Source organism: Anoplopoma fimbria, chromosome 6, assembly GCF_027596085.1.
Source record: "Anoplopoma fimbria isolate UVic2021 breed Golden Eagle Sablefish chromosome 6, Afim_UVic_2022, whole genome shotgun sequence".
NCBI classification, from domain to species: Eukaryota; Metazoa; Chordata; class Actinopteri; order Perciformes; family Anoplopomatidae; genus Anoplopoma; species Anoplopoma fimbria.
In genome coordinates, this window is record NC_072454.1 from 12,575,230 (window position 1) to 12,602,957 (window position 27,728).

The 27,728-nt window shown below is 42.5% G+C and overlaps 1 protein-coding gene across 2 annotated transcripts; it reads right to left on the reverse strand.

Moving 5' to 3' along the window:
* Window positions 1-402: 402 nt before the first annotated feature.
* On the reverse strand, window positions 403-27,201 carry pax2a (paired box 2a). 2 transcript variants are annotated; one of them, XM_054599826.1, is made up of 10 exons: window positions 26,928-27,201; window positions 25,251-25,419; window positions 23,982-24,179; window positions 20,386-20,471; window positions 20,077-20,196; window positions 11,809-11,984; window positions 9,637-9,757; window positions 2,314-2,415; window positions 913-999; window positions 403-708 (listed from the first exon to the last, which is right to left on the reverse strand). In XM_054599826.1, the coding sequence occupies exons 1-10, from the start codon at window positions 26,968-26,970 to the stop codon at window positions 587-589; spliced, it is 1,224 nt and encodes a 407-aa protein (XP_054455801.1). In that variant the 5' UTR covers window positions 26,971-27,201; the 3' UTR covers window positions 403-586. The 2 variants fall into 2 exon arrangements, with proteins under 2 accessions (XP_054455801.1, XP_054455802.1); XM_054599827.1 differs by having other exon boundaries at window positions 651-727.
* Between the last annotated feature and the right edge of the window lie 527 nt (window positions 27,202-27,728).

Here is a 27,728-nt window from a genome sequence, read left to right on the forward strand (position 1 = left end):
GTTTATCTGATAATGTAGCTGGGACAGGAGAAATGGGAGCAGAAGACGTAGTCAAAGCACCGGAGTGAAGCCCTCCCCACCGTGTGGAGCCAGGATCTCATTAGGTGTCAAAGGGGCCTCGCAACACTGATTCAAGTCGCTGCATCATGTAGCTATGGGACCATTGTCATCTCCCCTGGACTTCTCTCTTTAGAGCAGAAAAATACTGCAGTTCCTCACATAAAAGGAATGTGAGGATCCATGAATAAAATAACAACAACAACAGCAACAAAGAAACAAAAATAAAAACCCACAACATTTTTTTCCACATGGTATTCTTCACACTGTTTTTCTTCAATTTATATTTTATAATATATATATTTATATAATCTCTTAAAGTCATTCTGGAAATGTTCCGGCCTTTGAGAGAGTGAGGGCATGATGGGTGAGTTCTGAATGCCCTGCGGGCCCTTTTGACCCAAAGTGTGTGACGCTGAAGCTGGGATAGATGTAGCGGCGTCCACCTCGCCGATCCCTCCTCCACATCGCGTAACATCACAGGGTTTCCTTTAGGATCCACCTCTCTTCCCTTTGACCTCAGTGTTTCTCAGACGGGGACAATATGGAGGCCGAAGCCCTGGCCCTGCAGTTTGAGCTGGTTTCCATGGTAACTAGTGGCGGTCGTAGGCAGTGGCAGCAGTGGGAGGTGCCGAGCCACGGGACGCGGCACTATAATAATAAGGGGAACCTGAAAGTTAACAGAAGAACGAGCCGTTGGAAACCACGAGGTCAAACATTGAGTAAGACACGTTAGCTTGAATCTCCAAAGACAGGGAATACATTTTAATATTTTTTAATTAAGACATTCATTTTAGGGTTTATTAATGTTAAGGTTATGTTTGACAGTTTTTCTTGTATAAGAGAGTCACTTACTTAGTAATGCTGGATTGCTGAACCGCCATGCTTCGTTGTAAGTAGTGTATTGTGGATGAGAGTAAGGGTTTCCAGAAAAGTCCCCTCCTAGAGAACAAACCAATAAAAACAAACATTAGCAAAGAGCTAACATGAAATGATTTTCAGCTTTCATAAAGCATTAAGCTGTAAAAAAAAAAAAGTACCTATCAAGTTACTTTGCAGTTTGATTACAATCGTGTCACGATACAATGTTTCTGCTACATTTTTATCCTGACTGCTTGAATAGCTTGCCTCCATGCAGTCCCTTCATGTGAATTGATTGTGTTATTAATTCTCTGTTAGTCTTTAGGATTTCCCCAATTTTCCCCTTAAGTGAGAACCTCGGTTCCTTTTTTTTCTGCTTTTAAGCGATGATGCTGCGCTTCAGAACTCCCTAATAGGTTCTCTGAGACTCTCATTCCCTCTTTGTCCCCCTTGTGCAGGTCGTGGTGGGAAGGACGGGAGGCTGAGGGGATGTCAGAGAGCGATCTTGTAAAAACCACAACCTCTGGATTAAGAAGGTAGCTGTGCTTGTATGAGTATTTCATAAGCACTCTCTAGTAGCATGTAATCGTAATCCAGCATGAGTAGTTTTCTTTGCAACAGATATCAGCTTTTACCGCCATGTTAATCTGAAACGTTACCTTCATGCACACTGAGCTCACTCGTAAATACTGCACGCCTGCTTTGATTATAGGTCAGTGTGAAAGGTACATGTCTCCGAGCAATAAAGGGAATTGTGTTTTCAGTTGTTTGGAGGAGAGATCTACACACGCTGGCAGCTATAGCATCCCCACTGCTGGTCGTGTAACTCGAGCTCATCCCTGAGAGAGATAGTGATTTAAATATTTACAGGCCCTCCACGCTTCTGTGTTTTGACCCTTAACTGTTTGCTGTGAACCTGAACTGCAGGTTAAGTAGAGGGGAAAGAGATACGCTCTGCAGCCCTGGGTGTCCAGGGACGCGAGGAGAGGAGCAAAAGCAGTGTTTATCGACGGGGCTGGTGAGAGGGCGCTGTGTGGACACGGCGAGGGTAATGAGCGCTGGGAGCTGGAGTGTAACTGAGAGGAACTGTCCTATCACACGGCCACTGATTGTGGTGATCGCCTATCGAGTTCATCTAATGTCCTCGTTCAGAGACGCTAACCGCACGCTAACCGCAGTCTAACAAAGCTATAACAAGCTTGCTTCAATCCTTTCGGTCGAGAGCAACGCTTTAAGGTTTCTTCAGTATCTCAAATAGTGAATGTTTTTTTTGTTTGTGTTACATGTTTAAGTGCCCTCAACGAGATCAACAGAAGGTGACTGCCTACTGGGAAAAAAACAAAACTTTAAAAATAGAATTAATCGCACCATTAGGAAGGGGGTAGTGAAACCTACCAGGGACCATTCCAGCGAGTGTGGAGGTGGGGTAGCTGCCTTGTCCTGTGGGCGGGACATGAGGCGGGTAGCCGGGTAAGGTGGTGCTGGCCATGTCTCGACCTGCAGGAACACAGGAGGGAAAGTTGAACATTAATATCTATTTCTTATTTTTACATGATAGTTAAGCCTAAACATACACAATTTTTTCCACTCCTTTTTTTGTCTGGAAGCAGGATTTCTATCGAAATGCTTCAATTATAATACTGCATAAACAAGAAACCACAAAGGGAAGCGACGCATATAGTCACTGAGAATAAAAATCAAGATCATTCTTCAATACTCGAATGTTTTTCCATTTGTGTTCTTTTTCTGCACTTCTTATCCAGTCTGGAGTTTCAATAGTGTGGAGCATGCATTGGATGAAAGGCGCACCCCGGGCAGGTCACCAGTCAATATCACAGGGCTTTCTGCATAATTATTCAGGCATAGTGACTTAAATTTTGTTTATAAAAGGATTTTATCAGCGACTACAACTGCTGTAACATGAATATACCAACATCCCAAGCAGGTTTTTGAAACTGACAGGACCGCGCCAATGAGGGCTCTCTCCACATTCAGTCCTATAATTAACAGTGACAGCATCGGGCATGGCTGGATGAAGGGCCACACAGGACAGGGACATACAGGTCTGAAACAGCATCAGCCCTACGACTCTGCCTCTGCAACCCCCCCCTTTTGGGCCTCCTCTGGCCCTTCAGACATTGGGCCTGTCACGAGGCTGGAGGGACCTGGAGGCCTTTTGTTAACCCGAGAGGGGGAGAGAGCGGTCGCTGTTAATGAGGGGCAAGCAGTCAGTTTCGCTTGTGTATACAAAACAGTATGGCCACAATGCATGATGGGATTGATGGCCTTGCAACGTGAGAGGCGGGCACTTTAATTTGCTGTATATTTGATAATTACTACATTATTAAAAATAAACAAATAGGTAAATCAGCTATAAAAAGAGTGAGCTTGATTGGGTTTTGATCTGGTTACAGGGCCTTATGGGTAAAGTTGTACCTGCTATAAAGGGCTGGCTGGCATACTGGCTGGCATACTGGCTGTAGCGGGGGCCGTGGGCAAGGGCAGGGTAGCTGGGAGTAGAGGCATCTAGAGAGAGGCCGGAGTGGTGGGGCAAGATGTCGGCTAGAGCAGAATCCCCAACAGAGGAGGGGGTGAAGGGGGCAAAGGATGCCTCATGGGGCTCTCGCTTTACACACATGGAAGGTGGATATGATGGGTGAGAGTCTGCCAGGTGGAAAGAAAAAGAAAAAAAAACTAGATATAATGTAGACATGCAACTCCACACATATTGCACATTCATTCACTTCAGTCACTCAGATGGAGGGATGGATGTATAGCTTTCTAAATGTCCTAATAAGCAAACGGAAAACTTCCGTGCTGAGGCAAAAACAAACCAAATGTGTCACAGCAGAAGTTTTTAGACTTGTCATGCTTATAGTCGAACACTACCACAGAACAATAAATCAAACAGAGACGGGACTCCAAATCCTTAGCAGATTTGTGACATAAATTAAAGGGAGCCTAAAGGATAAGGAACATTACAAGAAGTGCAATTGCGACTGCACATTAACTTCCTATCTTTTACCAACTCATAACCAGACATTTAATTTATATTCTGAATAGATAAGCAGTCTTTAGCAGTTGATTTGTTCATTTACATAGCATATAATAATAATCTCATATGCACCCAGCAGTAATTCATTCGACTAAGTGGAAACATACACCAGTGAAATGTTGCAACAACACATCGCGCCTGATCAATCAAGCTCAAATGCGTAAAAAATTTCCCCAAGGTTTTGGGGAAAACAAACAACATAATCTCACGGCTGCTTTCTCACAACAAAATCACTCCCAATAACAAACCAAACAATCGGCTTGCAGACAGTTCAAAACTCTACACTTTGATCTAATTTGGCTGATGAGTCTTGGCATCTTTCATTTCACCAGCTCTGCCTCTTGAACCTATGCAATCAATGTGAGCTCTGTCTCCGGCCTCTCCACGTCTGCTGCAGAGCCTGTTGTGTTCGCTGGGGCCTGTAGGGAGAGATGGCTCTTTCCCGACACCATGATAGCCTCATTAGCTGCTTCCCCCATCATTGTTTTTTACAACAGGACTGTGTGTTGCGATTCCTCATTAAGATAAGGGCTGTTCTACCGAAGGGGGATGCGACCCAGTCAGTCTATGAACCTAATGCCAGGGAACGGGACTGCTTTCCCATAGAAATCTATAGCAGGTTTTTCAAATCTCTTTGCGACAGCTGTAAATGGGGATTTAGACAGAGGTAGAGCAATTACACACAATACTTTCATCTTATTGAGACTAATAGCATTGTTATGGAGGGAACAGCACAATGTTTAATTATGTACGTTTTTTTTTGATCAAATCATTAAAAATATGGTTGCCACGAAGCTTTGGCATGAACAGAAATATTCTAATGAGTGGGCTTTGCATTAATTGGATAGGCCTAAAGTTTGTCACATGCACTATACAAGTATTTCATGAATTTATTTGAAACAATGTCCGCATATGGGAATGATTGCAATTGGGTGGCGCACAGTTCTTATTTAATTTTATCTAAAATGTACTTTGTTAAAGTCTTTAAAGTTAAAATAGCTTTTAAAAGTCCAGTTACCCTGCAGCTGATTTGGGTGCATAACAACCTTCATCCATCCCCAGAATTTGATTCTACGGACATTACAGCAGATAATGTTAGCGGTTAGCCTTAAATCCCTATGTATTCAATGAACACCTTGATCATTGGAATTATGTATTTTTTACCTGAAACACAGATAGCCTAACCTATAACAAAAAGGGCCAACAATAATAAAACATAATCCAATCACTGTTTGTCACAGTTTAGAATAGTGGATTGTGTTTGTTAAGTAAACTTAAGTAAACTGCTCACGCACGTTAGTTGTATTGTTCTAAGATGCACTTACTTTGTAATCAGGGTGAACCTTTGGGACATTAATCTGAACTTTAGATAAAGGTTGTTGGTGCCAAACACGAAGCCCCAGCCAGGTCTGTTTACACTGAGACTTCCTTCATACTACTGTAGGCTTCTGTTTTCTCAGCGCCTGAGCAACTGTTGTCAAACAGACAGTGGTTACGTCGCAACAACAACCGATACAAACGCTGCGTTCAAGACCACTGAACTCTGAAACTAATCAGACATGGTGTTGCTTATTGTCCTGGAGACGAGGCAGAGCCCGGGTAAAGGGAGCCTGTCAAATCACAGGCCCTGATGATGGAGATGGAAGATAAACTCAGGGTCCTCGGGGACCCTTCTCCCCAGCAAACAGATCTCTGAGAGAGTGGAGACGCTATAGAGTTCTCCAACATCTGTCTCTGCTCCACCCCTGATACCACCACGTCTGCAGACCCCATCAACCATAGAAATGGACTGTTAAGATCTACAACGGTCCTCTGTGTGATGCGTCCAGATATAGCTACAACAACGTTCTCTCAAGTGGGCATTTCATTTTTAAACGTACACCGAGGAACTGTGATGCACAAAACATTTACTGGCAGAACTCTTGTTTTCAAAGTCTGATGCTCAATCTACGGAGAACTTTTTTATTCCTACAGTATGTTCAAGATCACAGCAAACCTTCTGTCTCGTGTAGGTAGGGCAAAGTCGTCTGGAGAGGAGTTAAATGCTAAATTGACCTTGACATGGACACATTCATGTTCACTTCAAGTACAGCCTTCACTCTCCTGCATTGTAGAGGTGGTCCTATATAACCCCTAACCCCAGAAGAGGAACAAAATACCTATTCTAAAAGGCTGCATCTGCAGTTGTCAGTAAAGAACAGTTGCGGGGCCAAATAGTTTGAATTCCCCATCCATGGGTTTAAAGTAATTCATTATCAAATGTGTGCTCAAAGGTTAGTGTGCTGGGTGATATAAACATTAATTTCCGAGCTTGGGGCTGCAGGCGTTAACTGAGCCGAGACACGCCGTTTGTCACCAGGCCACACACCAGGCACCACAGGTTAGGTGGCTGCTTGTTGTTTGCCACCCAGCAGAGAGTGGCTGATACTGCCAAGTCATAAAAGAGGCTCAGAGTGTGGTGTACATTTCAGCTAAAATTAATCATAGAAAAAGTTGGGTTTTTTTCTGATCTCATTAGTACAGTTTAGATTAGGGAGAGAGGGAAACAGATTGGTAGGTAGATATAAAGAGTGACTGAAACGCAGTGGATCTTTGCATCTACTAGACTTTAAGTAGGTCAGAGGGGTGCCCATTTACACCCAGCGTCCCCACAGGCTCTGGTGAGAGTGATTATGGAGCCAAGCCTTTACAGAGACTACTGTACTCTCATTGGGAAAAACCCTATTTAATCTACTGATAAGTAGATATGTTGTACTATACTATCTAAATCTCGGGATTAAGATAATTACAGTCAAGATGCAGCGGATCTGCAGGATACTTTATGTTGCTGAGTCTGTTCACATATCAATAGAAAAACAGTGCAGACATACAGTATAAATGCTGGATAAGAGCCAGAGACCAGGAGTTAATCATGACTGTTCTACCCGTGGAAGCACCAAACAGTTCACAGGGTTTCACTACAGCTTGTAAACACCAGAAACCAAGTTCCCTGTTTACTTTTTATCCAGTAAAATATTAGTGTTCACCACAACATGGTAATTTGATAGAAATGTGACATTTAATATCCACTTGCCAAATAGCAAAAAGCTTAATTTGTTATGTTTTACATGATGAGAGAATAATTTCCTTGCAAAGAATAAGTTTTTTTTCACAAAATAATAACATAAAATTTTTCATTTACATGTTTTTTACCTACAAAGTCGTCATTCTGCAGGAGGGAAAATCATTTGTAAATGACTATTGTTTCTTACTTAATCCAAGCGGGACGTTTCGGTGCCCTGAATCTCTCTGATTTGAACGTCCCCTTCCCTCCTTGGTAACCGTCTTTTTCATGAATCAGGGTAAACAGAGGACACAAAAGATGGCCGACATTGCCTTCGCTAGCGCCCTTGGAACGGAAAGCTGAGCACTTCATTAATCATTCATCTTTAATAGATTATGCAAATTTCAGGACATAAAAATCAACAAGATCAATAACTGTATGAATTTTAATTGGGAGCAGAAAACATTTAAAGAATGAATATAATCTCGTCGCTCCATCCAGTATGAGAGCATAATTTATTGATAATTGGATCCCAGCCTAAGTGTGGAAGGTAATTTAGCATTTTTCAGCCTTGGCATACATTCCTATTTACAGGGTTTGCTAATGGCAGACAAAAATAATATTATGCAGTAACAACCTACACCCAATCAAATGCTTCATGCATTGCTTTGCAAAGTCGTTAAAATTTAGTAATAAAAGCTTACTGGATATTACTTCTGACTTAATTTGGTGCTCAAAATACTCATTTTCTAATACTTGTGCTAAAGTTTAATGTCATATTCCACTCTGAGAAAGGTTTTCTTAGTTCGCCTCCTCATAATGCAATCTGTGGCCCTCACATGTATCGCTTTAGGAGGCCCCCCGGCACCCAGGTGGCTTGAAGGCCACCTGCTATGAGTGTGCTCCCCAGAGCGAGACTGCTTTCATAGGAGGAGCCCAGCATAAAAGACAAAAACACACCTTTCTTCTCCTGAGGCCCAACTTTCTGGGGCAAATCTACCTCCCACATATTCAGGAATAAAAAAGGGGTCTTTCTTTTCCCATAGGTCTGTGTCTAGGTCCGGGGCCGGACTGTAGGGATCATTTGAGAAGGGCCAATGCAGTTTTCAATCATGCTGTCCTCCTCTTTACTTACTTGCCCTCTTTCTTTCTCTCTCACACACACACATATACACACACACAGTGGACTCATTGACTTTGATGCCCGATGCATAATTATGGGTGTTTTATTAAAAGGCCGGCATATTACTCTCCAGTCAGTGTGGCCATCAGTAAACCTAACCTCTCCTGGGAAAGAGGCTCAGCAGCTACACTGAAACAAAATTTCAATTAACCAGGCGGCCATCAACCTCGACAGCAGAGCAAAAGAAGCCATAGTGCAATAGAGGGTGGGTCAGTGTGGGTTATATGATACAGATAGTTAATACTACAAGATATTCAATACACTGCACCTGCCATTACCTGTTGGCTCTCAGTGAAAATGACCCTTGAAAACCGCAGTCAGTCAGTTCATAAGTTGTTAAAAAGCCCCCTGTAATTTCAGTGTGTCTTTCACTGTCTCGTCTGTATCTTGGTCTCTCTCTCTCACCACAGCATGAGGCAGCCAGCCAGCCACGGTGCCATTCCAGCCGCTGTCAATCAACAGGCTATCATAGCCTTTGATGACAACGTCGTGTCGCAGCGAGAACAGCAGCTGTCTCTTATGAGAAGTGCTCCCAGTCAATCTGTTAGCGGGCCAATCGGGGGCTAACACAATAGCCAGTTAGGAGCAGCGAGTGAAAGGCCTGTAGGATTTAATGGGCTCAGATGATATATCGCCTCGCTCTGTCCCTCAGAAATAAATACATAGAGTGCCTCAAAAAGTGGCTCCAAAAGAGGGTTTTCATTTGGTGATAAGGATTTAATATCGCTGGAGAATGTGAGCGCCATAAGGGAGCGGCAGTCAAAATCTTGATTGCTTGGTGATGACGCAATATCGAGATGATTTTTTACAATGCTCAGTCAGAGTTGACCAAATTGGAGAAAAACATAATAAAAAGTAGTTCATTTAATTACTTTAATTTATGAGGAAAACAGCTAAGAAGTAAAGGCACACACAGCTGACTGATCATCATTGTTATCCTTTGGTATTATTAAGTGACATAAAGTGTAATCTGGTCTAAAATGACAGTCGAGAGTGCATTTTCAGCAAGATTAGGTGCAGTATAGTCTCATGTGTCAGCTGCTCCCATCTTTTACAGCTGCAATAGTGTGCATATGGTGATTATGGGATTTAATAAGACTGATTTGTTTTATATCAGGAGGATGAGGAATGAGAATATTTGAAAATCAGTTCATCAGATTCACTTTTGCTGGTGAGAGAGGGCAGAGAGGAATTTGGAAAAAATGATATGCAGAGTTTAAAAAATTGTCTAGAATCATGAGAATGATTACTGAATACTTTTACTAAATGCCACGAAACAATATGGAAACACGTCGCCGCAGGATCAGAACTACTGTAAATACACTATGTTTGTGTTCTCACTACATAGTTCAGTCACCCTCGTTGCAGATGTTTTTTGACTTGCTGCAGCTGTGTGTACTCTTTTAAGGGATCAATCTAGCGTGAGTCGGATTGTACCTGTCACAACAGAGTAGCTCTGGGAGACACTGGAGGCGAGGTCGGAGCTGGCGCTGGTGGAAAGGCTCGGCTTCACGTCATCCAGGCCAGGGTTCAGGGACGGGAGTGAGTACTCATTCGCCTGTAGACAAATACACAGCACATGCAAAAAATATGTCAGCGAAGGAATGCATATGTGAGTATAGATGGCAAACAAAGAGAGAAATGCAGACTTATTATATCAAATCATTTCACATTCCACCATACTGCGTTATGATCTGGTTGATACCGCTCATGCACTCCATGCAAGCCCACTTTGGCAGTGAGATTTAGAGCAGCTTTCGAAGTTATATATTAAATCTGGAAGGAAACCCCTTGTGTATCAGAGGAAGCTGTCTGTGATCTTTCACTGTATTTCCTTCTGAATATTTCCTGTGAATTCTGTGAACATCCCCCCCCCCCCCCCCTCCTCCTTCACCAACCCGTCCTGACCCCGCTCCCCGTGCTTTACCAAGACCTATGATGTATGCATGCATTAGGGCTTGTCTGAGAAGAAGGCAGAAAGGGAGAGAGGGATGAGAGCGGGATTGGGAGAGGAGTGAAAGGACGGGGTGTCAGCTGGCTCTTTGTGCTCCACTGCAGTCATCCCTGTGACCAGTCAAGGGAGGAGACATTCAGGGCTTTGTTACAGGAGAGACATGTGGTGTGGTTTTTTAAAGGGGCGTACAACCTCAAAAATCAACCTTTGTGCTTTGCCTCTCGGATGAACACATAAAACTGGGTTAATAACATGATAAAATACTGTGTATTGTTTAACGCCTTTCATACTTTTATTAGTATATTTTATTTTATATTGGTGATTTTCATTACATATCTCTTCAACTGTGATAAAACATATACTATGCAGCCATCTTTCATGGTTTACAATTTTTTGCTCAAAACATTTTTTACAACACTCTACTGCACCGGAAAACTTTGTGTAAAGCTCAACCACCAACTAGTCTCCACAAAGTATTTATCACCGGTTAAGACTCTGCTATAGCAGCTGTGATGAATCCAGTTTGTCAATGAGATGACACTTCTTGGCCTTACTCTTCTTCTTTGAAAGGATAAGTGTGTGTGCACACATTTGTGTCTGCGAGTGTTTGTGTCAGAGTGTGTGTGTGCATCTGTTTGTTTCAATGGGACGGGGTCCCACAGGGGCGAGCTGGTGACCCCAGTCTTGTCTGCCTCTATCCCAGATAAACTCTAATTGTCTGCTTACAACTGTTCCCTGGCACTAGGCTGGATGTTCCTCTCTATTCCGCTGGGCCTCAGCAGCACAAGAGCCATTTTGTCATGCAGATGGGCTGTGGGCAGGGCTGGGCAGGGCTGGGCGGAGGGCGAGTGGCAAGCACAGAGAGGCCTGAATGACCCGACCACATGGCTGCCAGAAGTGTGGGAGGGATGAGGCCTATTCAGCCTGGCCTCTTCAAAATGGCTTTTTAATGCCCTGACGCAGACACCAGACAAGCCCTTAATAGCCTAATATCCCACCTTTTCACCAGTTTAAGAAAAGGAGGGGGTGTTGGAAACAGGAAGAAAAAGGGAGGTGCACACAAAGAGTGGAAAGCCGCCTGATTAATATTACATTAAATTAAAACTGATTTTTCTGGACCATTCTGATGCCGTTTTTCTCCCCCCCTCCTCCACCTTCCTCTTGCCTTTTTAATACCTTCTCCTCCACTCTTTGTGATTGCAAGTCATTTCCAATTCGTTTTGGTATTGATCTTGCCGTAGAAATCACTTTGGTAATTAGCTGCATTAGGGGCTGTATAGCAGGCTGAGGGGCTGTCCCTCTGATTTATCGCCGCTGTAATTCCCCGCGATCGCACAGAGATGAAAATGAACTCAATTAGGGCACTGCTAAGGCTGCATGGGCACCCACATAGAGTTCCAATGGAAAAATTAATAGTCTCTCGTTGTTTAACAGTCTAATGCATGTAAATAAAGCTTAGCCGCTGTAATAGGCTGTAAGCTTGTAGGCGACTTGGAGCAAGAAGATCTTTTTTGTCCCCTTTCACAGCATGTGTACCAGTTTATATTTTATATAATGTTAATTATTTTAGTTAAAGACAGACAGAAAGAAAGAAACCAGGATGTCAGTGACGGGTTGTACATTTCAATGTGTAGAAATAAATCTGTGTGGCGAACCTGTTCAGGTTTGATGTGTTCTGAAGTGGGGAAGACATCAGGGTAAGAGGGACGTTCGAACACACGGTCCAGGGCCTCCAGCTGCTGCTGGGTGAAGGCGTCTGCTCGCAGGTGCTTCCTTAAACTCTCCACGCTGCCCTGAGAGTCGCTGCCCGGACCTGAGCCATCAGAGCCATCTAGAGAAAGACGGAGAGGAAGAAGGGAAGGCGACAACATTCTGCATCAGGGCGTAGCTCAAATATTTTTACTCGATATAATTCTAGCAGGCTAGCATTGTGAGATAGGCATAAAATATATATTTTTTAAGCTGAACGGTGTGAGAGTGGTGGCATGAGGAGCAGTAGTAAATTCAGAGAGACCCACCAACATGTCTGCTTTTTATCTCCCTCTCAGTTTTTTCCCCCTCACCCTCTCTTCCTCTCGCACACATACACTCACTCAAGCAGCTCCCTGCTGCCCCCCACCTCTCCTCGTGGCTACCATCAGCGCGGTCATCATGTGATAGGTCTATGGTAATTGATGGATTACCTTCAGTGCAAATATATACTTGTAAGGGAGAGCGTGTATTTCAGGAGGAGAAAGTAGGGCTGGCGATTACATACAGAGCCTCTCATTCTGCCAGCGGGAAATGGAGGGCCATTATTTAACTCAACTATTTCCTCCTGAACATATTACCCTTCCCTCTCTCTGTCTCTCTTTCTCTACCTCCATCCCCCACATATTGCCTGTCTTCTGGAAAACAGAATGGAGTGAGGACGGCACTCAGGGCCGAATGAGGACGGGGCGTCGGGGGCAAGCGTATGCATTTCCTCACTCGGTCACACTCTATATAAACAAATGAGCCTATGCTTCCCTCGTTCTCCTGATCTCTGACCCTATCAACTTGGCCAGGGAGCCCGCCGCCACCGCTGCCGCGCTGCAGCTCTCCCTCTGCTCACTCATCAAGTCCTGAAAAAAAAATATCTGCAGCTAAAACCTCCAGCCAGCATCCCAGGAACCTCCACTCCACTGCCTGCCTCCCGCCACCCTCCCCTTCCTCCTTACACCCCGCCGCCAACAGCGGATGAGGGCTTTAGCTCCCATACAAATCTGTCATTCTAAATTTGCAGCAGATTATGTTCTCTCCTGGGCGAGCCAGCGGTGATATATGATATGCAAGGCCGCTATTGATTGCCTGATCCGCCAGCAGAGGAGGGAGGCGAAATGAACTTGGAATGAACATCATGCCTCAACTCATTGTGCGTATAATACTCTACTTAATCCCACATTTTTCTGTGCTATGGAATTCAATTGATCAATCATGTTCCACTGATGGTACCATTTCAGGGGCGTTATTGCCATTCTGCTCGGCTGCTTGACCTTTTTTCAATGGCTGAGGCCAGAGGATGAACCCGACTCGCACCAAGAAATAGATCCATGGAGAGAATGGAATAGAGGTGTGTGTGTAAGTGTAGATGGAAAGGTGTGTTTATATGTGTGTTTCTCTGCTAAAATATATTGACTTTAGCTTTGTGTAACATTTATGAAGGAATCAGTTATTTTTCTCCTGCCACATGTTTTTCTCCTACCATCCGTTAACCGAATATTTTAGCACAGGCTTTGCTTTTTCTTTTTTCTTTGAAAGGCTACCCTGGTTGGAGGGTTGGGGTTGCGTCATTAGTGTTGCTGTATGAAACTCAATTGTTGTCAGTGGTACAGAAGAAAATGGAGTCATTAATTACCTTGTATCAGCTGGTCTGAGAAAAGAGGCAAGCTCGATCAATAGCGAGAGTGTTTGTCATTCACTATGGAGGAGCATGCTTATACTCAGCACTCCCACACGCACACACTTAATCAAGCCTTCTGAACTGGCTGCAAAAGGACAGATTCCCATCGTAGTGTGCACTTTTTTGGTGAGCTTTCTGTTATCTTAACGTAAACAAAAGCCTCAATAGGAAAATTAGAAACCCATTTGCCGAACATGCTAATTGATTAACAGGCATTCTACCACAAGGACTATCAATAAACAACAACTAAATCAATATTAGCAGACTGTGTGATGCTGTTAAAGGTTTGTTTGCACCAGAAACAGTTTAGAAATTGGAGTGAAACAGGCCTGATTTTAGGTCATTTTTGGTTAAGACACACCATTTTTTTTCTTCTTTAACTCTTCGATCATGATTGTGAATATATTTCAAATTTATGTGGCCAAAGAATTAATCATTTGGCCTTTAAACGGAAATAATACTAAATCAATTATTTTCGGAATTCGCCATTAGAGGTTCATGTTTGACATATATCATAAAATAGCTGCAATAAATCAGATTCATCCTTTGACAGTCGGCGTGTCAAGTGGAGTGTGAAGCCCGACTGTCAGATCGTGTGTGTGTGTGTGTGTGTGTGTGTGTGTGTGTGTGTGTGTGTGTGTGTGTGTGTGTGTGTGTGTGTGTGTGTGTGTGTGTGTGTGTGTGTGTGGGTCTCATTGACTGGCTTCATTTTCTCAGTGTTTCTTCAACCCCTTTGGGTGTCTCAGCAGGTATTCTCTTATCACTCTCACAGCACCAGCTGACTGCATCTCTGCGTTCTAACACCAAAGTGTTAGGAGACAAACCAAGATAAAAACAAGACTCTATGACATTCACACATCGACCCTAAAGCGATGTACTTTATAGGCAATACTTTCTCTGATCAGTTTAAACAGACGGATACTGTTGGACCTCGTTGTGTCCAAGTAAAATATTTCATAAAGATGAATTCAAACATTTTAAGTGGACTTTGCATAACACTCAAAGACCGATGGAAATAAAACTGCAACTATTCTTGTTAAACGATACTGTGATAAGCGAATCCTTTTCTTACTAATATTCACACTCATGTGCTTTCAGCCATTTGTACAAACAGCGTTAACAAACGACAGTAGCGACTGTGAGACGGACCACAATGGTATCAAAAGCTGTACTGTTTTGCTTTGTCTCTGAGGGGGATGTTAACGTCCTGTGGTGGCTTGGTGGCACTTTATGTCCTTCTTTCATCTCCCCTGTCCCTCTGATAAGATAACTCGGCAAGATTAGAGGTGGGGGCTTGTTTGAAAGGCAAATTAATTCCTACACACCACCCCGGCTCTCTCCATAAATCAATGACACAGGGTTTCCTTGATCAGAGGCTGCAAGTCTTCTGCTTATAGGTGAAATGACGCTACCGCAAATTGTGGATCATTTGTTGATGTTTTTAAAAATGCAGTTATGCTTGAAAAAAAAAGGAAAAGAGCACAAACAAACTGGTATACCCAGAGGGTGAACACTCCTTCCCTGTAAGCTAGCTATATTTATGAAACCTCTGAAGCAGAAAGGAGAGAGGTGGGTGGGGTGGGGGAGAGAGAGGGAGAGAGAGGCAGAGAGGCAGCAACACTGCCATGGCTGTTAAGATCCTGTTATGTTGTGGCGTGTTTAAGAGCTTTATTAATTCGATTTAGCACCACCAACCAGTGTACTGACTGTCAGCAGGCACGATGATGCTTATTTGATATTTGCACTCACTGCCAGCGCTGAGGCTCCGTCGATAGGATTCTGAAGCACTCTAGTTATTTTATTTACTTTCATTTAAATTATAAGATCCAAGCCAAAGCAGTAAGTTTATCATAAATAAAGAAACATACACGACTATTTGGAAACAGTTTGTGAGTTTATAATAATAATAAGAGGGGGGCTCTAGCTGATAGAGAGTTTGACTTTATCCTGCATACTTTGTCTAATTGTCAAAGTGTCCTTGAGCAAGACATTGACCTGTCTGTAGTCAATGTGTACAAAACTGTCTGCCAAACGAAAGTTAGGTTATATTTACTCACTGTGTGAAAATTGCTATTTTATCAAATTAAAATATACCAGTGCAATGGGACTTTTGCAATATATTCTTAAAATAAGTCTTTAAACAAGAAAGAATAATGTTGATTGCTGCACCACAAACTAAATATTTCTTTAAAACAAAGTAACCATTTGGTTTGCATTGGAATCAGTTTAAATGATCATTCCCTCTCTTGTTTAAAGAACAATCTAGTAATCTTTAACAAAATTGAAATAATATATGTTTTATTTGTTTTGCCGTCTCGCTCTTTAGTATGACTCCATTCCCATCTCTTGTTTTTCTTTGTCCTCCCCTGCTTACATCTCTACCCTCCTCTGGACCACTCTGCCGTTTAGTGTTGCCACCCTGTGCGGCTCGTATTTGTGGAAATGCAATTAACGTATCCCCTCTTTTCTCTTGCCTTTTCTCCCTCCTCAAGCTGAGTAATGCACCGCTCCATTAATTCTCGGCATCGCTGCCCGTAATTGACTTTTCTCTGACATGATTCCTCTCCATTGAGTGAATTCACTCTCCTTATATTTTTTGTGACGGATCTCATTGTATATTGTTTACAACTATACGTGGGGTCTCACGCAGCCATGTTGCTGAATACAAACTGGCAAGACTTAGAAAGAAGAGGGAGACGGTAAGAGGAGAAATGTAATGCTGAAGAGAAAGAACGACGGAGATAGAGTAGAGAAGGAGGAGGGGGAGAAATGCAATGTGGACCCTTTTGTGTCCTCCTCTACTGCCGGGGCCCTAACAGCTTCTTGTCTCTATGTTACGCTCTGTGGCCCCTCTCAAACCTGGGCTTGTCTCTCTCACACTCACCCCATCAGGGCCATCATGGTGCTTATGATTCCATTTATTTCTGTCTCGCTCTGGATGCATTTATTTTCTAAAGTGATCCTCTATTGACTCATTGTCATGGACTGGCTTGACTAGCCAACCAGTGTAGGCCCGGGTTCAAATCCATACACTAACTGATTCAAACTCCATAAATGGGTCATATGTGTTAAAAGATACAAACCGGACAATCTCCAAAAGGGCCAAATATCAAATGCGAACAAATCAAAACAGCGACTGTATTCATTTTTCCTCAAGCTATTGAACAAGGTGGATATGACTCTGGCTGCTGCTTGCGATCGTTCTTTCATGTCATGAATGAACAACCTGCTTGGCCATATTTTTTTTTCTCCCCGCTCACACACTCATCAGCTCCTTCTACACTCATCCCACACCCACGCTACAATCACAAGTTATGACCTTTGCTTTCTCTATCTAATTTATCACTGTAGCTCCCTGCTGCCTGTCCTCCCCAGAGCTGTGCTGGGCTCCATCCAGGACGTAGAGAAATGTACAGTTAGGTCACATCAACCTGCGCACAGCATATAGCAGCAAGGTCAGCAGAAACCTGTCATTGTGTGCTAAGACGAGGAAAACAATAGATTTACATAAAAGCTGCAGCGCTATTAAAAAGAGCATTTCCTTTAAAAAGAGAATGAACCAGAGCAGGTATTTCTCACATAATAAATAGTTCAAAAAGCATCTTGCAAGAAACAACTATAAGGTCCAAACTTTTTATAAACAAGTTCAAGGACTCCTTGCTCTTGCGATACACATTTGACAATCACACAGCAGTCGTCACCCAATCCTCTCCGTCTTTTCTTGGCTTCCACTTCCACCATAGGTTTAAATGACTGAGTGAGAGCATGCTGTACAACAGGCTAATTTCCCCACTTCACTATTAATGCATTTGGCAGGAACAACATTCCATTTCCTGTAATGAGATACACAAATAAATCTGGCTATGGATAGATTCGGGGGGGTGGTGGTGGTGGTGGTGGTGGTGATGGTGGTGGGAGGAGAGGGGGGTAGGAGGGGGGCGCATTGAGACGCATTCTCCCAGCACTGGCATAATTGGTATCGCTGCTTGCAGACATGCAAACCAATCTCTCCACAGATAGGGCTGAGACTCTCTCTTTTCCCCCCTTAAGGCTATTTCTTTTGTCTTTTCGATAGCTTGCACATCCAAGATAGAGGGAGGAGGGAGGGAGGGAGGGAGAGAGATGTTAATTTGTGAATTAATAGCTTTTCTCTGCAGAATTGCAAATTCTTTTAAATGTCACTATTCACCGTGTGAGGAGCATCTGAAGCCACAGAGTTACAAACAGACACACCTTAACACACACACTTGGTGCAGAGGTGTGTATACTGTATATGAAAAATACAAATCCTAAAACAAATTCTTCCTCAACTCTCATTGAGGCCACCACAACCTCCTTATTTCCTCCACCCTTTATAAAACCACTTTTTCCCCTCTCACTCCGCTGCTCCTCTATCTCTCTTTTACTTCCTCCCATCTTCACTCGAAGCCGTCCAGTGTTACATGCTACTTTTAATTTGCAATAACACATGACAAGGACAGATTAATGGCTCTTATGGCACCTATGTCCCTGAAGCTCGTCTTACGAGGACCCAGTGTACATAACGCGTGTCACACTACATTATCTCTACAGCCCTCCAGTAATGGGGACCTTTCTCTTCCTCAAAGGGCAACCGCTGACTTCAGCCACCCTGGGATTAAACGCCACCACCATCATCACAACACCAGCAGTACAAGAACTGTGCAATGCTTTTCTTCATGTTCATCGTGGTCAAAGTATCACAATGAATGCACAAATGTGACGCTTAAAATCTTTGATTGGTTCACAGACATGCAACACAGTGAGTGATTTGTAGAACATGAAAACTCCTGCACTAGGTCTCCCCTTGTTTTTAATATAATAATTTACTTACTTATTGATTTATTCAGTTATATATTTACTTTGATAAATTTAATTAGATAAATCTGACTAGGTAACATTGCAGCTGGTAACTTTATGCTGTTACATATAGTCTTAGTCTATAGTCCACCTGCAGCTTTGTTTAGTCAAATAACAATAATGCCGCAATTTTTTTGTTTAAATGTGGAAAATTGAAAATTACCATGACTAATTCATCAAACGTGGGTCTCTTGACATAATAGTCCAAATTATGGGTAAATGCTAATTTTAGAATTAAAGAAAAAAACAAGTTTACAATAAACTTCGTCTTTCTGTTTGAAATCCACACATATTTTTACCTGATATAAATTCTAAATTAGCTACGCTTTGCAATTCTGTATATTGAGCTGCATGCCATTACATGGGAAACATGATTTTCCACAGTCACTTTAGCTCAATTCATTTTAATTTCTCAGGAGATTATTTATTGGATAAACCTTCCCCGCCTCGTCCCCACAAACCCAAAACCCTGGAAGAACAGAAAAACAGTAATTGAAAGGAAAGTATTGTGATCTGATTGATTAAAACAAAAAAGAAGGTTGTCTAACTTCAACTTACAATGTCCTATTTTCCTTCCATCCAAGTGGTTGCCACTCCAGAGAACTAAAGAGACGGAAACATAAAAGAAGGAAGTGGCCTGTTTGGATGAGTGGCTCTTTGAGATCATTTTCAACCATTTCATCCCATCAGCCACCTCAAAGCAGCAACACAGAATCACACATGTGAACAAACACACACACACACACACACACACACACACACACACACACACACACACACACACACACACACACACACACACACACACACACACACACACACACACACACACACACACATACAGGCACATGCGCAGCCCCCTCCCTGCCTCCACCGGTCTGTTCCTACACCTGTTCAGGCCTCCACCGGGGACATGTTAATTCAAAGGCATTAAAAAAGCCAATTGTTTGCAAAACCGATAATCTATTAGCCCTCAGGCAGTGTGTGTCCACTCTCTTGCCTTGCCTAGGAATGAGAAATTCTGGCTATGACCGGATAGTCTTCCACTTAATCTTGGAGCATATCTAGGTCCTTTTTCTTGCCCTATAGACTAGTGTGCTGTCTTACAAAAATACTTTATGATTGAATGTTTTACTGTTCAGAATAAAATATTTTTAAGTAAACAGTGTATTGTTTTCGCCCCGAATACTAAATGACTGGTATTTAACTGATGCTATCATGGCTGTGATTCACAAAAGAGATTCTCTTTCTGCCTTTTGTTTAGTTATAGAGTAGCAGCAGCCCTGATGCCTTGCCAAGGGGGATTAGAGCTGTATGACAGCTATATGGGATATCTACTGTACGTCTGAGCATGGTATAAAATTGAGACGCAGCTCTGTAGGCGTATGGTAAAACGCCGGGCATCAAAAAGCTGATTGAATCGCAACACTCTCTCCACATTCGCCCTGCCTGATATACAACATAACAAGTCACTGGAGACAGCACACAGAAACACACTTGGCTGCAGCGCTGTCATAAATGCCATCTTTTTCAAACACAGGAGAAGAAAAAAAGAGTAGGAGACGAGTGATAGAGAGAATTAAAAGGATGTAAAACAAAAGGGGTTCTTATGTATCTCCCTCACCTTCGTCTCGTTTCCTCTTCTCGCCGTTGGAGCGGGGGATACCCAGAATGCCGTTGATGGAGTAGGATCCTACGGGATCATTGGAGGCGCTGGTCACAGGGGGCGAGGCTGTGCTGGGCACTGATGGAGAAAGCTGGGTTAGTTTTTGTACTGTACGCTGTGTGTCTCATTTGTGGGTTTATTCCAGTGCATGTGTGTGTGAAAATGTTTGAATGTGTTCTTATTTAGGTTGTTTTCATCCTCTTTCATTAGCCCTGATTGGCTCATTTGACTGTGCCGTAATCTGTGCGTAGCTATATTTCCACTTACCTATGGTGTGGCCGGGCGTGGACAGAGGCGTAACAGATCCGTCAGGGGACGGGTGGAATTGCTGCTGGACTTTGGTGCGGATAATCCTGGTAAAGTGAACAACAGACACGGATCAATCAATACTGCTTCCAGAGCATGGAGATATCACGGCAGCCCGCCCGCCGACGGGACACTCAAACACGGCACATCACGTCCACTTACGCCCGTGCATGTACAAGTGCGCCATCGTTTGGGGGCCGCTTGTATCCTCATATTCAGGCCCCCTGTCACAAATAGCCAATCTCAGGGCTTTAGGGGCAATCTCTCCTCTCCTGTGTGAGGCTGAATGGGGGCTGCCCCCTGAGATTGTGGATTCAATCTAGCTGGATTCTGAGGTTAGAAATATGATAAAGTCCCCATACCAGTAAGATGTGATGTGGCGGGAAAGTCTTCATTGCACTTTGGTCTGAATGATCTTGCAAACAAAGCATGAAATCACATCAATTCACCTCAATGATCAGCTTCAGTGGCTCTACCTGGCCAACTCTAATAATCTCCCTCTTCTGCTCCCCACTCCCTCTTCTCTCCTCGCTCTCCCTTTACTCTCTCCATCGCTCAAACCTGATCTTTCACTCTGCTCTCTACCAACCTCATCCTCTTTTTCTCATTTCTACTCCACTGTCCAATGTGCTCTCCGTTTTACTGTACTTTACAGTGCCTGTCTTTCAAACCCCCTCATCTCTGTCTTTCCTTCTTTCTATCTTCACTCTTCTCCATTTAATTTCTTTATCCCCCCCGAATTCTCTATCACCTCGTCGGTGTCTGTTGTAGTTTTTGGTCTTTTTGTTGCTCAGTGTAGCACACAGGAATCCTCCAGGCTCACTGAGGATCAGAGCCTATTGATTGGGTCTCCGGGATAGAAAAGTTGACGACAAACGGTGGAGAGGAACAGCAAATGTAAATGGTGATCTATAAATTATATGTGACAGGAAAGCAATAGTGTCTTATTGGCCCAGCCCGAGACCACCGCCACATCCGATCTATTTTTTAACTGTGGTGCACTCTGAAATAAATTAGTAAAAAATAAAACATCCCAATAATCTTGAATTCTTAAAAAAACAATGAAAATATGAGGCTTGTTAAATTGAGTATTGTTGTAAAGGTACAGTGGGATTTATACAAGCTCAGCATTCGCTCTTATGGGACATGATCGCATTACATTAAACCATGACTATGGTAATCTTTTGATTGACAGACGAACGCAAGAAGCATTGAATAACAGGCAGCGTTGTGTACTGACAGAAATCCCACATGGAAGCCCTCTCACTGGAGAGGTGTGACAAAAACAGACTTTTACAGACTGCAGATGAGGCGAGCGACGTTCACATGAACATGCAGCACCCGGCAATGAGCTATCAATTCTGAATCAGGCAGCTATGGGGTTAACTTCCTCGGGGGCAAACGTACATCAGAGTCTTTTCATTCCCCTCACTATCTCATGTGTCCTCCATACTCTCTCCTTCAGGCAGGGCAACAAAGGCTAGCAGCCTCCTCCAGAAAACACACATCAATATTTTATTTGAATTTCTAACATCTCACCACAACAGTTATCTGACCTCATGACTCAAGGGAGCCTCATAAATTCAAGGACTTTGTTTCAAGTCTATGTTGTTGATATTGAATAAGCAATTTGGATGGGTGAATTAACGACTTTGGTGTTTGGGTGTTATGAAAAAAAAAAAAAAATCCCAAAGAAAGATTAAAATGTGGATCAATATGATTGAAAGCCGCTTAGGACCTTATGGGTACGCCTCTCTCCACTGGGCATGTTGCAGCGGGTGGAAACTCCTCTCTGCGGCAACAAAACAAAGTGCAACCCAGCCTCTGTGTAATCTTTAATAATTCATGCAGGAAAAATGTGTTTAAAGCCAGGACATCCTCTTTAGTCAACAGATCAGAGGTCAGCGCCTTAACCACAGAGACCACCAGGGGTCCACTGTGTCTTTCTCTCTCCCTGCCTGCCTGGTGTGCTTTTCATTCTCACTTTCTTCCTCCTCCTTCTGTTTTTCAAACCTCCTTTAACACCAACAGTGAGAATCAAAAACAACATAAGACATTAAAAATAGTGTGAAAATGATCGTTTACTGTTCCTTAAGTTATGTTTAGATTTGATCAACATTTTGAAATACTCATAAAAAAAAGTATTATTCAAACAAATATCAATTAACCTTTGTTCAATACTAATATACATGTTGGGGGAATTTAATCCAAGAGCGAAACCGGCGGCTTGTTTTGTTGTAATTTGTGAGGTCATGCTTTAAAAATAAAAAATGCAGTTTTGTGCATTGTCTAAGCCCTGGTGTTAATTATTAATGTACAGGCCAACTTAGTTTAAAAGTAAAACATTTCTCCTAATAGTGCTGTTGCACACAGCTCAAACCCAGCAGATGGTCAGACATGTTTTTCTAATTGTAACACATTAAACATTGCCTCCACACACCCTTAAATACATTTTCTTTTGGTTTTAGGAACAACAGGTGAAAGCCTCCAAAAGACCTGTTGAAACCATAATTTCCAAAACAGCCAAATTTGATCATGTCTTTCTCTTTTCTTTTTAATTTATTATAAAGATCCGTCCATCTCCTGCATTTAGCTGGATGTGTTATGGGACTCTCTTCAGCTCATTAAAATGTAATGCCGATGACCAGCTCTCTGGAACGGTGCCTCCTAACCAAAGTTCATCACTCGCAGGCACTATGGGGCTTTTTTTTTTTCACTTTGCACACATGCACCGGGGCTTTTTCACCGGCGTCCTCTGTCTAAAGATACTTTGTCCACGCTGTCCCGCTTCATGTGGAAAGGCGAAGGTGTAGGGTGTCTGCTGCTTTAGCTGCTTCAGTGGAACAGAAACTCCTTTATAGTCCATTTACCCCTAGATCAACACTGTTTTTAGGACGCTGATTTCTCTATACATTTCTAGATTTACACTGCAATAATGCTCATATTTGTTACTATTATTATTATTATTATTATTAGAACCGTATAATGTATAATTAAAAACGGAATGATTTAGAAATTGTCCATCTACTATAAGCGTAAATGTGTGATGTGTTGTAGCTCCACATTCACCTCGGTGTTGGAAAAACAGAGCAATTGGGTTATTGGCAATAAAGAGGCTGCTGCCGCCTCTGTCGCAGTGTGGTCCGCGTATTGAACGACTCTTGCTGGGTATTTCCCTCCGCCTCTGGATCTGGTTACACGGTATCGATCGGTTTTTATCGAGACAGATGTGGTTCCTCGTGGCCCCCAGCTCCAGCTCCCGTGCTGGCTGTGTCGTAGAGGCCGCACCGGAGATTGAATTGCACTTTGTGAGACCACCCGGATAGACTGGATATAGTTCGGTCTTTGTATATAAAGATTAAATAGCTATCTGCTCATTTGAGAGCTGTTTTAATCCAATTTTTCTTTTTTATTTCCCTTTTGTAATTGGCTCGCTCAGAGATTGTATCATGCATGCAGACATTTAGAAAAGAATTTCAGAGAGAAATTAAGCGTTTTCAGGCATGCTTTTTATGAAACATTTTTTATATAAATAAAAATGAGTTATTTCCACCTACCTGTTGATGGATGAAACGCTGGGGACGGTGTCGTTGTCGCAGACGCCCTCGGCCAGTAGTCGGTCCCTTATCTCCCAAGCGAACATGGTCGGGTTCTGGCGCTTATAGTCAGCAATCTTATCCACCACTTTCGGAGTTGCAACCTTTGGTTTAGAGCCACCAATGACTCCGGGTTTAATACTGCCGGTCTCATAGTACCTGCATGGGGACAGAGCAGCGTTCCTGAATGGATCCTGTCTGATTGATGGGAAAGGTGGCTTAAATAACGTTTGTGTGGAAACAAATCTGCAGTTAAACCTTCTGCAGTTAAGTCAAATAATATACCTACAAATATGATGGCGGCTTTAATCTATTATTTTTGTGTGGAAGTGTGTTGTTATATGGGTCTAATTGAGTGTCAGCTGGAAGGTGAACAGAGCGGATTTTTTAACGAAAAGCAGTGTAATTAAAATCACACAATATAAGCAGTGAGACGGACAGAACAAAGGACAGTTTATCTGTAAAAAGCACAGTTTAGACCTCATTTCCAGTCTCCACGAGCTTACAGTAGCATGCACGACATGCCACCATGACCTATTGGTAAATGTTGGTGACAAACATTCAGTGTGTGTGAAATGAAATACCTCTGAAATGCCTTCTGATAGCTGAAAAAAATATATTTCAAAATATTATCTCACAGCATTTGTGCTCTGAAGTAGAAAAGAAAAATGATGTTGACCTATTTATCAGGTTTAAAGTAGCTTTTACATTGATGGGAAATATAGGAACGTAAAGTGTGTATTTGTGGTATTTTTTTCTAAAAGATTATGATACTCAAATGTTAGTTTATAGTAGCCGTAGACTGTGTTGTATTTTATATTCCAATTCGTGTATGTAGACTTGAAAAGTCAGTTTTCAAGTTACCTCGTACTTTTTTTTTTATACACTTAATCACCTACAGTCTCCTATAATATTAATACAGCCTCACATTCCTCTCAGATATTTTTTATCCCCAATGCTTAGCTGTAAACTCTCCTCGGAAAATTTATTTCATGATTATGATGCTTTTCTCTTCCAAGGCTGCAGGTGATGGATAGAAAATCTCGGACGCAGAACTGCTGTGTTCAAGCAAAAAAAAAAAAAAAAAGATAAAGGAAGATAAAAAAAAAAAAATGACCTGCCTATATAACCGATGGCTGAGGCTGAAATAGAGCTGGGTGCGCATATACGAGCTATAAGATTGATGTTTGACACACAGAGGCTCTGTCGGTAGTGGATCCCCCCTTTTACCTGCCGAGGATTTTGCTGACACAGCCGTGACTGACCCGGAGCTGTCTGGAGATGTCGCAGGGCCGGACGCCCTGGTGGGCCAGCTCCACTATCCGCTGCCTCACCACGTCCGGGAGGGGTCTGCCGTTCACAAACACCCCGCCGAGCTGGTTCACACCGCCGTGCCCTGCGTGGGACACAACAGCAGCACAGGGGAGCATAACATTACATACCTGCAGAAGACACGGTCCCTCTGCATGTGGGTTCATTTGGGGGTTTTATTTTTTATTTTCTGGGACTTTTTTTAATTTAGTTATGTTTTAGTCTTATTAGATCAACTATAAGACATATTAATCTACACACATACTGTATAATGCACATGTATAAACACACACACACACACACACACACACATACACACACATACACGCATGCACAATTTTTATTTTGGCCAATAGTCTTTGTTTGTGCATGAAATCTTTACACAATAGTGGGATTTTAATTAATAATAAAAGTAACAACAACCAAATTAATAATAAAATAATAGTAACAGTAATAATAATAATACAAATAATAATAATAATGGCAGAAACTGAAGCAGCCTGAGAGGCAAATTGAACTAGATTTTTTCTTTCACATGTTACACAAAATATTAAATGAAACCAACAACATTTAAAATAACATTATTCATAAAATATACCTCACTGGCTATTTTGGTACCGCAGAAATAAAAATAAAACTACACCCTCCCTGTTCATTGGCAATAGGCAATCTTTTCCAGGAGCACCTCCTCCACTGCAGCCTAACACATGTCGCAGATATTATGTTTCAACCTGTTTAATTTTCCTCGCACAATTATTGTAAATAATTAAAATGAGCTTTGATAACTCATATTACAAACGCTGTTGGTGCGAATGAGGAGGAATAAATAATTTACAGCAGCCCGGGTCTTCTTTACCCATATCGTATGGAGAAGAAAACATGAAGAAAATGAACAGAGCACCTGCGTTAGTTTTATTCTTAAACGCCTACATATATAGTAAGATATAAATAGAGTGACACGTTTACATGCATTTACACACAGCGTGCCCTATTTTTTTCTAAAGACGCCAAACTGTAATTTCACAGGTAATAAAAGCTTTGTATTTAAATTTGGAGGTTTCTATTATGTCCCTTTAAGGTGAATGTGGCTCAAGCCGGCTCACATTTTCTCATTTTGAATCAACTAAAAATAGCTTTACACAACAAAAACAAAACTAAAACTAAAAGTCTTCAGAGACCCACGTGCTCTTAAAATAACCCAGACATGTTTGAAAACACTTTTCTCTGCACCGTATTGCATAATTTATAACCAAACTTTAAGTAAAGCGTAAATACATCTATTTTTAAATAACTCTTCTTGCAAAAGTTGCCAATCTCTTAAGGGTTTTGGAAAATGACTCAAGATACTTACATGTTTAATATTTGAGAACTGAGTTCATATTCAGTATAGTAATAAAACCTTGCCAAATGGACTGAAAATGGAAATAAATATATATTCACCTATTGGTTAAAAAGCACAGTAAAACATTTCTAACTGCATGTTTTTCTGTAAACTAGACCACAGACATTAAACACATCTTCGAACTAAATTGTACAGAAAATGAAAACTCACAACAGAGAAACGTTGCTGCCTGTAAACTAACTCTGAATACTCACGGTGCATCGCCGAGAAGGGGTCTGCTTTGCAGTGAATATCCATTGGATAGCAAAGGAAAGAAAGGTAATCGACTGAGGTCGCCGTTTCGCCTTGATGATGCAGCTTTGTAGGGGTAAAAAAAAATAATAGGATCTACAATTTGGTGAACAACAGTCCGAGTGCGAAGAGTCCGCAGAGGTGGACAACTTCTTGCGGCGATGCTAAGTTTTCCTCCTGTTCAAGTCTAAACTGAAAAGTCTCGCGGAAGGGCTGTCAGGTGCGGAGCATGACCCACGCGTGTGCAGAGCGCACCAGTCGCGGCAACATTGACTCAAACCGGGTCACTGTTTGTGTTTATAGGACATCATGAGGCAAACAGATCAAAAAAAAAAAAAAAAAAAAAAAAGAGTAGCAGAGTCTCCACGGGTCCGCTCAGGGAATCTGCGGCCGCAAACAAAACAAAAAAATCCTTCTCCTCTGACTGCGTGGAGCACTATAGCAGGCTGTGGTTTAATCAGATAGGGGCGGAGATGACAACAACACGGACACGACGGAGCACAGAGCAGTGTGTCCCCCTCTCCTCCGGAATGGGCTGTGCCTGAGCGAAGCTTTGGGCTGAGAATGAAACCCCTCTCCTTGTGTGTCTGTTTCTAAAAGCTGCAGTCCCACAGATCACCCCCCCCACCCCCTCCCCTCCTCCCCCTTACCTCCATCCCACAGATCCCCTCGCATAGAGATGGATGACTTGTCAGACAAAGGCAATAGATTCCAACACTTTGTGATTCGCCCACGTAAAAACCTGCAGCTCAAATGAGGAGGTC